Below are 14,828 nucleotides of genomic sequence, written 5' to 3'. Positions count from 1 at the left end.
GCAGTTGCCTGTGGACAAAGAATCCAGATTGCTGACAACATTTATAATGCCAATCAGTCATTATTGTTTCAATAGATTGTCCTTTGGAGTAGTGTTTGCTTGAGAAATTTTCCAGAGAAATATGTCTCACACTCTAGAAGGCATGGAAGGAGTAACACGCCATATGGATGACATACTTATACATGGCTCCACAAGAGAAGAGCATGATCACATGCTCTACAGTCCTGTGAGTCTTACAGGATGTAGGCCTAACATTGAACGAAAAATGTGAATTCGCCAAACCTATGATCAAGTTTTCAGGTCACATAGTACAAGCCACTGGAATCACAGTTGATCCATAAAAAAACAAAAGTCATCAAGGAATTTCCACAACCCAGGAACATTACTGAACTCCAAAGATTCCTTGGGATGGTCAACCAAGTAGGCAACCTCCTATCAATTTTTAGCAGAGATCAATGATCCTTAAGACAACTGTTGAGACGGGGTCAACAGTAGTGCTGGAATGTGGACCAATAAAATGCTTTTGAAATGATTAAACAAATTTTAATCTCTTCTGAAATCTCAGCACATTACGACCCAGAATTATTGACCATAGTAGCAACAAATGCATCGTCTACAGGTCTAGGGGCAGTTTTATTTCAAATGTAGAGACAGTGCAAGATAGACCAGTCAACTATGCCTCTAGGTCACTAACAAACACAGAACAATGATGCACCATGATAGAAAAAGTAACATTGGCAGCAATGTAGGCATGCAAAAAAATTTCAGACTACATTATGGGATTGCGCTTCAAATCGAAACAGACCAACAGCCACTAGTCATCCTTCTGAACCTCAAAGAAATTGTGAAGATGCTGCCCAGAATCCAGTGGTTCAGACTAAGATTGATGAGATATGATTCCATGACACAGTGTGTGCAAGGAAAGTATCAAACAAGGCAGACACACTGTTATGAATACCATCAGAAGGAACCAAACAAGAAGAATTACATTTCATCAAGGAGGTTGAGGCATATACACCCTTAATCACTCAGTACTTACCAGCTACTACTAAAAAGTTGCAGGAAATAAAATAAGTCAGCAACTATGAAGAATATCTCCAAGTCCGAAAAATTTGTCTAGAAGGATGGCCAGACTATATCCCCACTAACCCAATACTACGGCAGTACTTTGAACAGTGTGAGCACTCACAGTCATTGAGGACTTAGTGGTCTTCAACGAGAGAATAGTCATACCAGGAGCACTTCAGCTTGGTATTCTGCAGAGACTTCACCAAGGTCATCTAGGAATAGCAAAATGTCATGCTAAAGCACAGCAATCAGTCTAGTGGCCAGGCATTACTCACTGTTTTGAAGAAATGATTTCTAACTTTCTTACATGCACTATAAGCAGCCAAGAAAAAAAAGAACCACTATTACCTTCTACTTTTCCATGGAGGCTGTGGGAGTGCATGCGAGTGGACTTATTTGAACTTATAGCGAAAACCTTCCTGATTGTCACTGTTTACTACTCACAGTTGATTGAAGTAAACAGATTGCATAGTATTTCAGAAGAAGCAGTCTTCCGAATCACTCAAGAGAATTTTTGCAACACATGGCATCCGGACATTACAGTGTCCAAAAATGGGCTGCAATTTGCTAATGAGCTATTCCACAATTTCGTAAACGAATATGGTTTAGTTCATGTAACCAGTTCACCTCGCTATCCATAAGTGAATGGAGAAGCTGAGGGAGGCGTACGAACCATCAAAGATATTTTGAAGAAAAACGAAAACCTTAATCCAGCCCTTTTGAATTATCGAACCTCACCATTACAGGATGGTTTCTCACCATCAGAGTTACTAACGGGCAGGAGATTTTTTAAAAATTCATTCATGGGATGTGGGTATTGCTGGCTAGGCCAACATTTATTGCCCATCCCAAATGCCCTTAAGAAAGTGGCGGTGAGCTGCCTTCTTGAACTATTGCAGCCCATGTGGTGTAGGTACACCCACAGTGCTGATAGGCAGGGAGTTCCAGGGTTTTGACCCAGTGACGGTGAAGGAACGGCGATATATTTCCATGTCAGGATGGTGAGTGACTTGGAAGGGAACTTGCAGGTGGTGGTGTTCCCATCTATCTGCTGCCCTTGTCCTTCTAAATGGTGGAGGTCCTGGGTTTGGAAGGTGCTGTTTGGAAGGTGTTGTAGTTGGTACACATTGCTGCCACTGTGTGTCGGTGGTGGAGCGAGTGAATGTTTGTGGATGGAGTGCCAATCAAGCGGGCTGCTTTGTCCTGTACAGTGTCAAGCTTCTTGAGTGTTGTTGGAGCTGTACTCATCCAGGCAAGTTGAGTATATTCTATCACATTTCTGACTTGTGCCTTGTAAATGGTGGACAGGCTTTGAGGAGTCAGGAGGTTAGTTACTTGCTGCACAATTCCTAGCCTCTGACCTGCTCTTGTAGCCACAGCATTTATATGGCTAGTCCAGTTCAGTTTCAGGTGAATGGTAACCCCCAGGATGTTGATAGTGGGGGTTTCAGCGATGGTAATGCCATTGAACATCAAGGGACGACGGTTAGATTCTCTCTTTTTGGAGATAGTCATTGCCTGGCACTTGTGCAGCACAAATGTTACTTGCCACTTTTCAGCCCAAGCCTGGATATTGTCCAGGTCTTGCTGCATTTGGACATGGACTACTTCAGTATCTGAGGAGTCACAAATGGCGCTGAACATTGTGCAATCATCAGCGAACATCCCCACTTCTGACCTTTTGATGGAAGGAAGGTCATTGATGAAACAGCTGAAGATGGTTGGGCTGAGGACACTACCCTGAGGAACTCCTGCAGTGATGTCCTGGAACTGAGATGATTAACCTCCAACCACCACTACCATCTTCCTTTATGCTAGGTATGACTCCAACCAGGAGAGAATTTTCCCTCTGATTCCCACTGACTCCAGTTTTGTTAGAGCTCCTTGATGCCACACTCAGTCGAATGCAGCCTTGATTTCAAGGACAGTCACTCTCACCTCACCTCTGGAGTTCAGCTTTTCTGTTCACATTTGAAGGCTGTTGTGAAGTTAGGAGCTGAGTGGCCCTGGTGAAATCCAAACTGACTGTCCATGAGCAGGTTATTGTTAAGCAATGTCACTGCTGATGACTCCTTCCATCACATTACTGACGATTGAGAGTAGAACGATGTGGCGGTAATTGGCTGGGTTGGATTTGTCCTGCCTTTTGTGGACAGGACATACCTGGGCAATTTTCCACATTGCCCAGTAAATGCCTGTGTTGTAACTGCACTGGAAAGCTTGGCTAGGAGTGTAGCAAGTTCTGGAGCATGAGTCTTCAATACTATTGCCGGAATATTGTCAGGCCCATAGCCTTTGCAGTATCCAGTGCCTTCAGCCATTTCTTGATATCATGTGGAATGAATCGATTTGCCTGAAGACTGGCCTCTGTGATGCTGGGGACCCCTGGAGGAGGCCAAGATGTATCATCCACTTGGCACTTCTGGCTGAAGGTTGTTGCAAATCCTTCAGCCTTATCTTTTGTACTGACATGCTGGGCTCCTTCATCATTGAGGATGGGGATATTTGTGGAGACTACTCCTTCAGTGAGTTGTTTAATTGACCTCCACCATTCACGACTGGATGTGACAGAATTGCAGAGTTTAGATCTGATCTGCTAGTTGTGGAATTTCTTAGCTCTGTCTATTGTTTGCTGCTTATGCTTTTTGGCAGTTTGTGGTTGAGTACAATTCTGTTGCTGCTGAAGGCCCAGTCTTGAGTTGCCAGATCTGTTTGAAATCTAACCCACTTAGCATGGTGGTAGTGCCACACAACACGATGGAGGGTATTCTCAATGTGAAGACGGGACTTCATCTCCAAAAGGACTCTGCGGTGGTCACTCCTACCGATAACATCATGGACAGATGCATCTGTCCAGGCAGGTTGGCGAGGATGAAGTCAAGTATGTTTTTTCCCTTTTGCTGGTTCCCTCATCACCTGCTGCAGACCCAGTCTAGTAGCTATGTTTTTTGGGACTCGGCCAGCTCGGTCAGTAGTGGTGCTACCAACTCAGAGTACATTCTGTGCCCTTACCATCCTCAGTGGTTCCTCCAAGTGGTGTTCAACATGGAGGAGCACTGATTCATCAGCTGAGGGGAGTGCAGTACGCGGTAATCAGCAGGATGTTCTCTTGCCCATGTTTGACCAGATGCCATGAGACTTCATGGGGTCTGGAGTTGGTGTTGAGGTCTCCCAAGACAACTTCCTCCCGACAGTATTTCACTGTGCCGCCACCTCTGCTGGTTCTGTCTTGCTGGTAGGACAGGACATACCCTGCGATGGTGATGGTAGTGTCTGGGACATTATCTGTAAGGTATGATTCCGAGAGTATGGCTATGTCAAGCTGTTGCTTGACTAGTCTGTGAGACAGTTCTCCCAACTTTGGCACTAGATGTTAGTAAGGAGGACTTTGCAGGGTTTACAGGGCTGAGTTTGGCATTGTCATTTCTGGTACCTAGGTTGATGCCCGTGGTCCATCTGGTTTTATTCCTTTTATGCTTTTTAGCGGTTTGATACAACTGAATGCTTGTTAGGCCATTTAAGAGTCAATCATATTGCTGTGGATTTTTACGACAATCAACAAAGGTTTCACCATCTGCCATGGTGGGATTCAAACCCGGGTTTCCCAGAGCATTAACCTGGGTCTCTGGAATACTCATCTGGTGACAATACCACTGCACCAGCACCTCCCGATTGAGAACACAGCTTCCATCTCTAGCACAAAAACTGAAGCCTGATATCATCACAAATGACCACAGTGGGTGGGTGGGGGGGGGGTGGGGGGGATGGTAAAACACTGTGAGGAAGAACAGAGAAGCAACCAGACTCAGAACTTTAAACACAGGCATAGAGCATGTGAGTTACCACTGTTGAAGCCCAGGGAGAGAGTATGGATCTGAGATCAACAGAAGAAAATCACAATCATTGAAAAAACTGCACAACTGAGATCATACAGGATTGAGACAGACCAGGGTATCGTAAGGAGAAATCGAGTGCCTTAATATCCTTGGAGAGAAGGCCAATAGAAATTTGGTCTTACTATCAGATCCTGAAGAAGAAGAAAGACTTACTACAAGCTCCACAGCCACTCAGGAGAAGAAGACTCACACCGACAGAAGGGAGAGTATGGAATATCCTCAACCTCAAGGAGATCGGAACAAGATCAGGCAGATTGGTCAAGGCACCTCAGAGATCAACCCTGTGAAGTCTGAGACTTTGGGGGAGATGTAGGAGCGTGTAAATAGGACAGGGATAAAGACTTGCAGGGGTGGGGAGAGATGTAGAGTAAAAGACTAACATTAGAAGCATACATGATGCTGTTGTAATAATGATGTCAGACCACATGACTGAGAAGTAAGCAAGATTTGGAAGGAGAAGCTCCAACCTGGCGTAAAGATTCAAATGTGTAAATACTTGCTGTAAATAAAGAATAATGGTTTTGAGAAACGACAGTTTCAATCAGCATACTTTTGGGTGAATAGACAATCCTGAAAACCCCTATCTAGACCCCAACCACAGGATGAAACAGCTGTACCTGGCAACCACAGGTATGCTTGAGTCATTCCGCCACTAATGTGCACCAGAGTTACTGGAGTGCACTGTTCACACAGAAATAGAGGTGTCAGCTGTGGCTCAGTCTATAGCCCCCTTGCCTTTGAATCAGAGGGTTGTGGGTTCATGTCCCACTCCTGGAAACCAAGAACTGTGATTGTACTCGAAAGAGTTGCAATCTGTGACTGTTGATAACTCGAAAGAGTTTCACACAGAAATAAAGAGTTGACACTTATATAACTTCAGTAGTATAATCCTGATTTAATTGAGAAGTTGGGGGTATTTTTTATTAATTTGGTTGCTAATTAATGCTGCAAATCAACCTAATTGTTACCAAAACAAGCACTAAACAAATGACCACTGGGTTTCTAGATCTGGAATAAGTCGGGCAATAAATCGGTGCAAATGTCCTACTGGTTTTCCCGCGCTCGATGGGCGAGGATGGGGGGGAAGGGGCGCGGCTACGTGACGCAAAGCGCATGGCGTCTCAAGCCGGCGCGCTGACGTCAAACACGGGCGTGCGTACGCGACGGGGTGACGCAAAGGTGGGTTGGTTTAGTTAGCCAGAGAGTCTGGGAGAGGAGGAAGAGAGAGAGAGAGAGAGAGAAAGAAATAAAGGAAGAAAGAAAGAAAGTAAGTAAGTGAGGGTGGAGGGGAGCGGAGAGGAAAAGGCAGGAGGAGGAGGAGAGGAAAGAGAAACGGCTGCAATCAGCTGGGGGAGATGGAGAGGAACAGCAACAGGACTGTGGTGGTCACAGGTAAACTGCGGTGGGGAGTGTTGCTGAATTGTATCCACTGGACTTTGTTACAGTAACTCGGCACTGGATACACCTTAGAGGCACCGATAGCCCCTCTTGTGAATCAGCCTGAGGGAACTCCCAACTGCTGTGGTTACATTTTAATAACTTTACTGAGAATGGGAAGGAGATCCTTGAAGCTTCCCCCCCCCCTCGCACACTCCTTTGTGTACTTGTTGTTGTGTTTCAAGAACCTTTGGATTGTCTTTATGTTTCTCTGCCTTTGTAAACTTCAGAATGTTTATTTTTAAATATTGCTGTCAATGCAAAGTTTTCATTAAGTATACCTTTTATTTTTAGAAAAATTCTAGTACTTTCTTGAAGTGTAAACACCTGTTGATAAGTTGAGCAAGTTAGAGAAAGTAGTTTTAAGCTATAAAACAAACATGTAGCAATTTTTGTCAACAATAGCAAAGTTTGAAAGTGATGCATTGTTCCAGTGGACGTTACTGTTATTATAGGTTTCTCCATAAGATAGAATTGGACTAATCTGAAAGGGACCCAGATTTTAATAAAAAGACTGAGGCAAGCCAGAGAGGGGACTATTTTTTTTTTTTGCTGTGTTAGGCACAGTAGGGGAGCCATTATGCTAACTCTGCTGGGCTGCATGTGATACAGAGCTGCACTAGACAAAGAAAGGGACAAGGGAGTTGGTCAGACAGGGGCAGAGACTGGGCCAGACAGTAAAATTAGGCAGGGGAGACCAAGCATGAAAGGCTTGGGATTGTTGAGCGTCTGTAGAAGCGTAGAAGGAGTGACGTGACTTGGAGTGTTGTGACGACTTGCCTGACTGCAAATAGTTGGGGTCTTTAACTAGTTAGAGAGGGTAGAATGGGGCTGGAGGGAAAGAAGGAATCAGACACAGAAACAAAGTAGAGATTAGTGTTTATTAAGTTTAAACTTGGAGATAAGTAGCTTCAAGAATTACTTTTCAAAACAGTGAACTCTGCATACTGGCAGGCATTTTCAAGTTGTGCTTTTACCAAACCTAAAAATCTTTGACGCTGAGAAATGTTTGAAGTGTACTGGATTTAGTTTCACTTTTTGCTTGATTTTGTACATTTCTGTTCTATTTTATGGAAAAAAGTGTAATGGGAGTCAGTAGAAAGGGGAAATGAAAAGTGGAAGAGTGACAGTCATTATATTTATGATGTGACTGCCATTATTTTTGTCTCAATGACCTGTAAGATCTTTGTGAAATGATAGCAGTTAGGTAGCATTGTCTTTGCATAGCCTCTGAACAGCAATAAAGACTGTAGATTTGCATAGTGTCTTTCATGTCCTCAATGATCTGAAATACTTTACAGCCAATGAAGTACTTTTTTGAAGTGTAGTCACTTATTATAATTTAGTAAATATGGCAATTTGCACAGCAAGCTCCCACAAACAGCAATAGATACTGACCAGAGCTTCAGGTTTTTTAGTTCTCAGTTGAAAGAGAAATAACGGCCTAAGACATCTTGGGAGAACTCTCCTGATCATCTGGTACATCACCTGAGAGGATAGGTGGGGCTTTGGTTTAACATCTCTGACAGTGCAGTACTGTGGGAATGCTACACTGGGAGCGTCGGCCTGGATTTTTGGCTCAAATCCCTGGATTGGGGTTTGAACCCATTGATTTTAGGGGAGTGCTGTCTACTGACGCCTGGCTGACGCCTATCTCCTCCCAATCTGGTATAAACAGAGAAAGTGGACAGACTACTCACCAGCCACTGAACATACAATCAATGAAAGACCCAATGAAGGACACTGACACCACCCTCTCCACCACCTCACCTCCTCCCCTCTGGCTCAGTGAGTACATGCACTGCCCTGTGTAATACTGAGCCGTACTGACCAGAATGTCCATGCTGTATCCATGGTCTGTGCTGTTTGGCTTTGGCTGTGGCAGTTGTTAAGTGTTATAATGGAGCTAAGAACCCATGAACTAGACAGAGGGAAATCAGTCTGACATGCTGTTCCTAATCGCTCTCCATCTACTAGAGCATATACCTGTGTGGGTACCAGGAGAAGCCAGGGATCTGCTGAATTTTTTATGTTCCCACTTGAGGAGCCTTGGCACTGTGTCACAAGAGCAAGAGGAGGTTATTCAACCCATTAGTCCTGTTCTGCTATTCCATTCAATTATAACTTATTTGTATCTAAACTCCATGTGCCCACCTTGGCCTGTAACCCTTAATATCCTTGACTCTTGCCTAAAGAATGGAGTTTGCCTGTAAAGCTGGACTCTAGCGTATGCAGATCTTTTTTTCAGGAGAGACGGAAAGGGAGAGAGAAAAAAACTGTCCTTGATATGACCCTAGTTGACAATGACATTCAGCCAGACCAAGGATGGCTGTTGAAAAGTGATGGAGCAATGTCACCCACTTTCCACAAACCCCTACCCTCAATATCAATTGGTACATTCTTTAGGTAAAAGTTATCAACAACAGCTTCCATTTATAGAGTACTTTTAATGCAGTAATATGTCCCAAGGCACTTCACAGGAGTAATAGCAAGCAAAAGTTGATGCTGAGGCACATAACTAGATATTAGGACAAGTGACCAAAAACTTAGTCTTAGAGGTAGGTTTTAAGAAGCACCTGAAGGGACAAGGGTGAGGTAAAGAGGCAGAGGTTTATGGGGGCAATTCCAGAGCTTGGGGCCCAGGAAACTGATGGTATGGCCACCAATGATGGAGCGATTTTTAAACGGGGGATATGCAGGAGGCCAGAGTTAGAGAAGTGCAGAGATCTCGATCGGTGGGATGCAGCATTGGAGATAGGGAGGGATGAGGCTATGGAGCTGTTTGAAAACAGGCTGAGAATCTTAAAATCCAAACATTGCTGCTCAGGAGCCAATATAGGTCAGTGGGCACAGGGGTGATGGGTGAGCAGAACTTGGTGTGAGTTAGGATATGGCAAAACTTTACCAACCTGTGCTGTGTATGATCTGGGAGTGCTCAAGGCTGAATTTGGGTGCCTGAAATGAACAGTGTTATATTCCTCATCACCCTGAGCAAAAGTAAAACATTATTTAATTAAACAAGTCCTTGTTTAGTATAATTTATATTATCAGGCATCAGGGTTGAGTGCTGCTATTCGTCTCATTTTTTATCTAATCTTTGCAATGTTACATAATATAATTTAAAACAAAATAGATAATTGGTGATAAGGGAAGATTGAGAAATTAAAATTGGAGCTAGTGAATGTAATAATTTTTCTCATGTTTCAAATACTTAATCAGGAACTTAGTTACAAGTTCTGTTTCTAATAAATTCTGTGGATTCAACAAGTCTGGAGTTCCAGCAGAAGTCTTTTCTGTTCCTGTGTAAACTGTCTGTGCTGCAAGATTCAAACTATCCACATGTGTAGCTGAGACATTTTGAGCAAAGCAAACGCATGGAGCGGTGATTCCTTGAGGTCACTGTGTGCCCTTTATGATCACACAATGGTACAGCACCAAAGAGGCCACTCAGCCCATCGGGATTTGGGTGTCACTGGTAGGGATGTAACCTCCCCGGTGTGGGGACGGAAGCCCTACTGCGTGCCAGACTTTGTTTCCATCCTTTCTGCTTGTTGGGCAATGCAGAGCAATGATGACAATAACTGGGTAACTGATTGTGAACTGTGCTCTCCCCTGCAAGTGAAGGGCAGAGTAAGGAAAGAATAAAAGAACTTATATTTATATAGTGCTTTTCATAACCTCGGTGTCTGGGAGTGCTTTATGGCTAGTGAAGTACTTTTGAAGTGTAGTCACTGATGTAATTTAGGAAACACAGCAACCAATTTCTGCACAGCAAGATCCCACAATGTAAACTCATCACAATTATCTATTTTATTTTAAATTGTTATTATGTAACATTGTACAGATTAGGTGCAAATGAGATAAATAGCAGCTCTCAACCCTGATACCTGATAATATAAATTTAATTAAACGCTGTTTTACTAATTGCAAGATACCATGTAGTTTTTTTTTAAGGGATAAATATTGGACAGGGCACTAGGGAGAATCCCCTGCTCTTCTTCCAAATAGCATCATGTGATTTTTTTTTTTTAAATGTCCACCCAAGAGGACAGACAAATCCTCGGTTTACTGCCCCATTGAAAGGTGGCCCATCCAGCATTCCCCAAGTACTACACTGGGAGTGCCAGCCTGGATTATGTGCACAAAACTCTGGAGTGGGACTTGAACCTGCAACTTGAGTTTGAAGTGAGTGCTACCCACTGCACTAGTGAAGGGTTCTCAAGAAGAGGAATAATGTTGACATGGCTGAAGTCAGAGGAACAGATTCGAGGGTTTAATTACTCTACTTCTGTTCTTTTGTTCATTAGTTCTTGTAAGTAGTTTTTATTTCTTCTCCCAGTTAAGAATACTTTTTTTTGTCAGAGAGTACAAGACCCTTCAGTATCAAGTGTGTGATCAGAGTGCCAGTGAGTATTTTCTAAGCTGTTTGCTCAATGGGGAGGGTATTATACCAGAAACCCTGATTTTATTTCCAATCTTTCTATAGCTTACAAGACAAGTTAATTTTAGCACTGCCCAGATCCACACTGGCTGAGTGAGTTCTGCTCTGTATCATTGGGTTCTGCATTCAACCCCTGAACAGCAGGAGTAGATTACTTGTACCTTAAATTGCAGGACGTCTATCTGATAGTGTACAATTCTGGGGCTATTAACTTGAGATAAAGGTCGGGGAAAGCTTGTATGGAACATAAATGTCAGAGTAGATCAGTTAGGGTGAATGGCTGTTTCCTTGCACTACCTTCTATATAACTCTGATTGCTCTGTCCCTCCCCAACACTTGTTAAGTATTCTGATCTGTACTACAGTGATGGTTAATCCTTTCCATTGAGATATTATGGACAGGTTGTTCTGAAAAGGAATCATACCCTTCTGAAGTGGGAGTGATATCCTTCTGAATTTAATCTGGACCTGCCTTCAATAACAAGAAGTGAGCAACTGTTCTATCACAATATCCTGTTGACAAGTGTTAACAATTTTATCATGGCTACTTTACATGTGACACTGGTCACACCGATTAAAGAGTACTGTCACTATCTACAGCTTGGCTCAAAAATCCCAGGACAGTGGTGAAGTGTTTCACGATTGGTTCCTCGTACAATTCGGCCAATTTGAGTAACAGTTAAGTGTTTTTCATTGGTTCAAACACCAACATGCTATATACTTAGTTAATCATGGACAACCACAGCTCATAGACCTATACCATATCCTCCAATTCATGGCATGCAATGCTGCAATAAATCCAACAGTGTTTACACGATTCTTAGTTTTCCTCAGATCAACATCACTAAAACATTATCTAGCCATTTACTATATTGCTTTGTGTGGGAGCTGCTTGTGTGCAAATTGGCTGCCAAACTTCCTACATTACAGCAGTGACTACATTTAAAATAGCTTAGTTGACTGTGAAGTGCATTGGGAGCTGAAGTTGTGGAGGTGCTATATAAATGCAAATTCCTTCTGTCATTTAAAAAATTATCTTGGAAAAATTTATTCTAAGTTCTGAATTTTGATTGCTGTCCAACACACTCTACTTTCCCTGTTTCTCCTTGTTGGTGTGTGTTGTTCTTTCATAATGTGCAGTTTGAGAAAACTTTCTGTTAATTCCCTGTCTCTGTAACTTTCTCCCTCCCTGCAACCCCCGGGATCTCTGCACTCCTGATTTTGGCATCTTGCACATCCCTGATTTCGTCGCTCCACCGTTGGCAGCCATACTTTCAGCTGCCAAGCCTAATAGGTGGGAAGGCAAGCGGTGAGGATGAAAGTTTACAGAGGCATAGAGACAGGTAAAGTGAGTGGGCAAAAACTTGGCAGATGGAATAAAATGTGGGAAAATATGAGGTTATGCACTTTAGCAGGAAGAATAGAGGAGCTGAATGTTATTTACATGGAGAAAAAGTGCAGAAAGCTACAGCACAAGGGATCTGGGAGTCGTCATGCATGAATCCCAAAAAGCCAACATACAAGTTCAGCAGGTAATAGGGAAGGCAATGAAATGTTGGCCTTTATTTCAAAGAGAATGGAGTATAAAAATAGGGAAGTCTTGCTAAAACTATACAAGGCACTAGTTAGACCACATCTAGAATACTGAACAGTTTTGGTCCCTTTATCTGAGGAAAGATACACTGGCATTGGAGGCAGTCCAGAGAAGGTTCACTAGATTGGTTTTCTTATGAGAAGAGGTTGAGTAGGTTGGGCCTGTACTCATTGGAGTTTTGAAGAATGAGAGGTGACCCTATGAGATTCTTAGGCGGCCTGACAGGGTAGGTGCTGAGGTGGTTTCCCCTTGTGGGAGAGTCTATGATCAGAGGACATAATCTCCCATTTAAGACAGATGAGGAATTTTTTTCTCTAAGGCTGAGAGAGGCAGATTTTTAATCAGTAAGGGAATCATGAGTTATGGGGAAAAGGCAGGAAAGTAAAGTTGAGGATTATCAGATCAGCCATGATCTCATTGAGTCTGCTCTGCCATTCAGTGGGCCAAATGGTCTACTTCTGCTCCTACATCTTATGGCCTTAAACTCTGGAATTCCATTCCTAAACCCTCCTTTCCCCTTTACTTCACTTCTTAAAGCCTATCTCTTCATCCAACCTTTTGGTCACCTGTCCTAATATCCCCTTGCATGTCTGTCAAATTTTGTTTTGATAATGCTCCCATGAAATATTTGGGATGTAATCCTATGTTAAAGGCACTATGTAATTGCAAGTTAAGTTCACTGATGAGCAGCTGTTAAATTATAATAGACACAGCCTCTGAATTCAGAAGGAATTAATCATTCTCTATCCTTCAGTTTGTATTAAGCATTTTGTTTTGAAGTCTTTCTGGAGCATACATTAAATGAGTCATGTGGCTTGGACTGGCAGAGGGAGATGTTAGTAGTGAAGTGCTAATGTGTTGTATCAAATGTTGTTTTCATAAAGACATTAACCATTTAAGCAGTTAGAATTATTGAATCTAGTATTCAGCTTTCAGACTACAAAAACAGATGTAAAACATTAAGAAAAAAGCCAAATATTTACGGGCTCTGATCTGTAACAATACTTCAAGAAAGTTTGGAGTTCTGATTGTTCTCCATTTACTCAACATTAAGGCATTGTGGCCATGAAGGGGCACACTTCCACTCTTGCAGCTGAACAATAATTTGTGAATGGCATGGTGTAACATTCCTGCCTGTCCTTTGTCTTACAAAAGCAAAATTTTGCTGAAGTTGGAAACCTGAATTAGGAACAGAAAATGCTGGAAATAACAGGTCAAGCAGCATCTTTGGGGAAAGAAACAGAATTAACACATCAGGTCAATGACCTTTCTTCAGAACTCAGCCATAGTTGAGTTTTTTGAGCAATTTTTTTTTATGCTCTCTGCCTTATCCTGAATACTTGCACAGGTCTGCCCATTCCTGTAATCTGTTAATAAAAATCTTGTCTAATTTACATCTGCCAGATTGTGTCAAAAGCTTTTTTTTCTTCTGAATAAACAAGTGTCTATTATTATTTTTTTTTGCTGCATTTTTTATTCTGACCTTGACAAATCTCTTCTCTCACCAAGGGCAGAAGACTGATACACAAACAACTGCCAATCTGGTGAAAGTTCCTCTACATAACCTCAAACTGTCCATTTTAGACCACTGCAGCTGAGTATTGCCCTTAAAGGAGTCAGGCCTATGCAAACACTGCTAATATTTGGTGCCTAAAAGTCTAACCCCTCCACCAGCTGCACATGCTGTCTATGGGCTGAATTGCAGCAGCTCACCACTGCTTCCTTGGTAGTAGTTCTTGTGACCTCCATGCTGTGAGGGAGAAGAGCAGCACATGCAATACACACACATTGGACATATATCAGTTGTTCCTCCATTGTCACTGGGTCAAAATACCTACAGCACTGTGGGAGCACCTTCGCCACACAGACTAAAGCAGTCCACGAAAGTGTCTCACCATACCACCTAGAGGAGCAATGAATACCAAATGGCAGCCCTGCCAGTGATGCTTACATTCCAAGAATGAAATTTTACAAAAGAAACAGCCCTACCCTCTGACTGCAGGCTTTCTTGATTAAGTTGGATCACCAGCTAAGGCAGAAGTGAAAAAATAAATCTGGCAGTGTTGAAAATCTGAAATAACATGCTAGAAGCTCTTAGTGAGCCTGACTGCACCCTGGGGGCTGACTGGATAGGTTAACATTTTGGATTCAATACTTTCTCCAGCTCTGGGTTGTGCCTGAAATGCTAACCTGTCATTTCAGCTACTGAGTAACCCATGCCTTTCAAAATATGTGCAACCTGATCTTTTCTTTTGTTGTTGAGATGTCAGCTTTCAAGTGAAATTCTTGGCATCAAACTGTACTGGCCCTGACATTTGAATAGTAACCCAGAGGTCATCTATTTCCACCTCTGTATCTGTCCCTGCCTCAGCTCATCTGCTGCTGAAACCCTC

General features: G+C 42.7%; 1 protein-coding gene across 1 annotated transcript in view; it reads left to right on the top strand.

Annotated features, from left to right (window-relative positions):
- The first annotated feature begins 6,131 nt into the window (after positions 1-6,131).
- Positions 6,132-14,828, top strand: part of pgpep1 (pyroglutamyl-peptidase I) — a 36,850-nt gene continuing 28,153 nt past the window's right edge. The window contains exon 1 of the mRNA XM_078556226.1: positions 6,132-6,356. Coding sequence (XP_078412352.1) covers positions 6,320-6,356 — 37 coding nt within the window. The 5' untranslated portion in view covers positions 6,132-6,319. The remainder of the gene's footprint in view (positions 6,357-14,828) is intronic.

This window comes from Cetorhinus maximus, chromosome 13, assembly GCF_964194155.1.
Source record: "Cetorhinus maximus chromosome 13, sCetMax3.hap1.1, whole genome shotgun sequence".
Taxonomy (NCBI): Eukaryota; Metazoa; Chordata; class Chondrichthyes; order Lamniformes; family Cetorhinidae; genus Cetorhinus; species Cetorhinus maximus.
The sequence above is the reverse complement of the archived record's forward strand: the minus strand, read 5'-3'. Positions and strand labels throughout refer to the sequence as shown.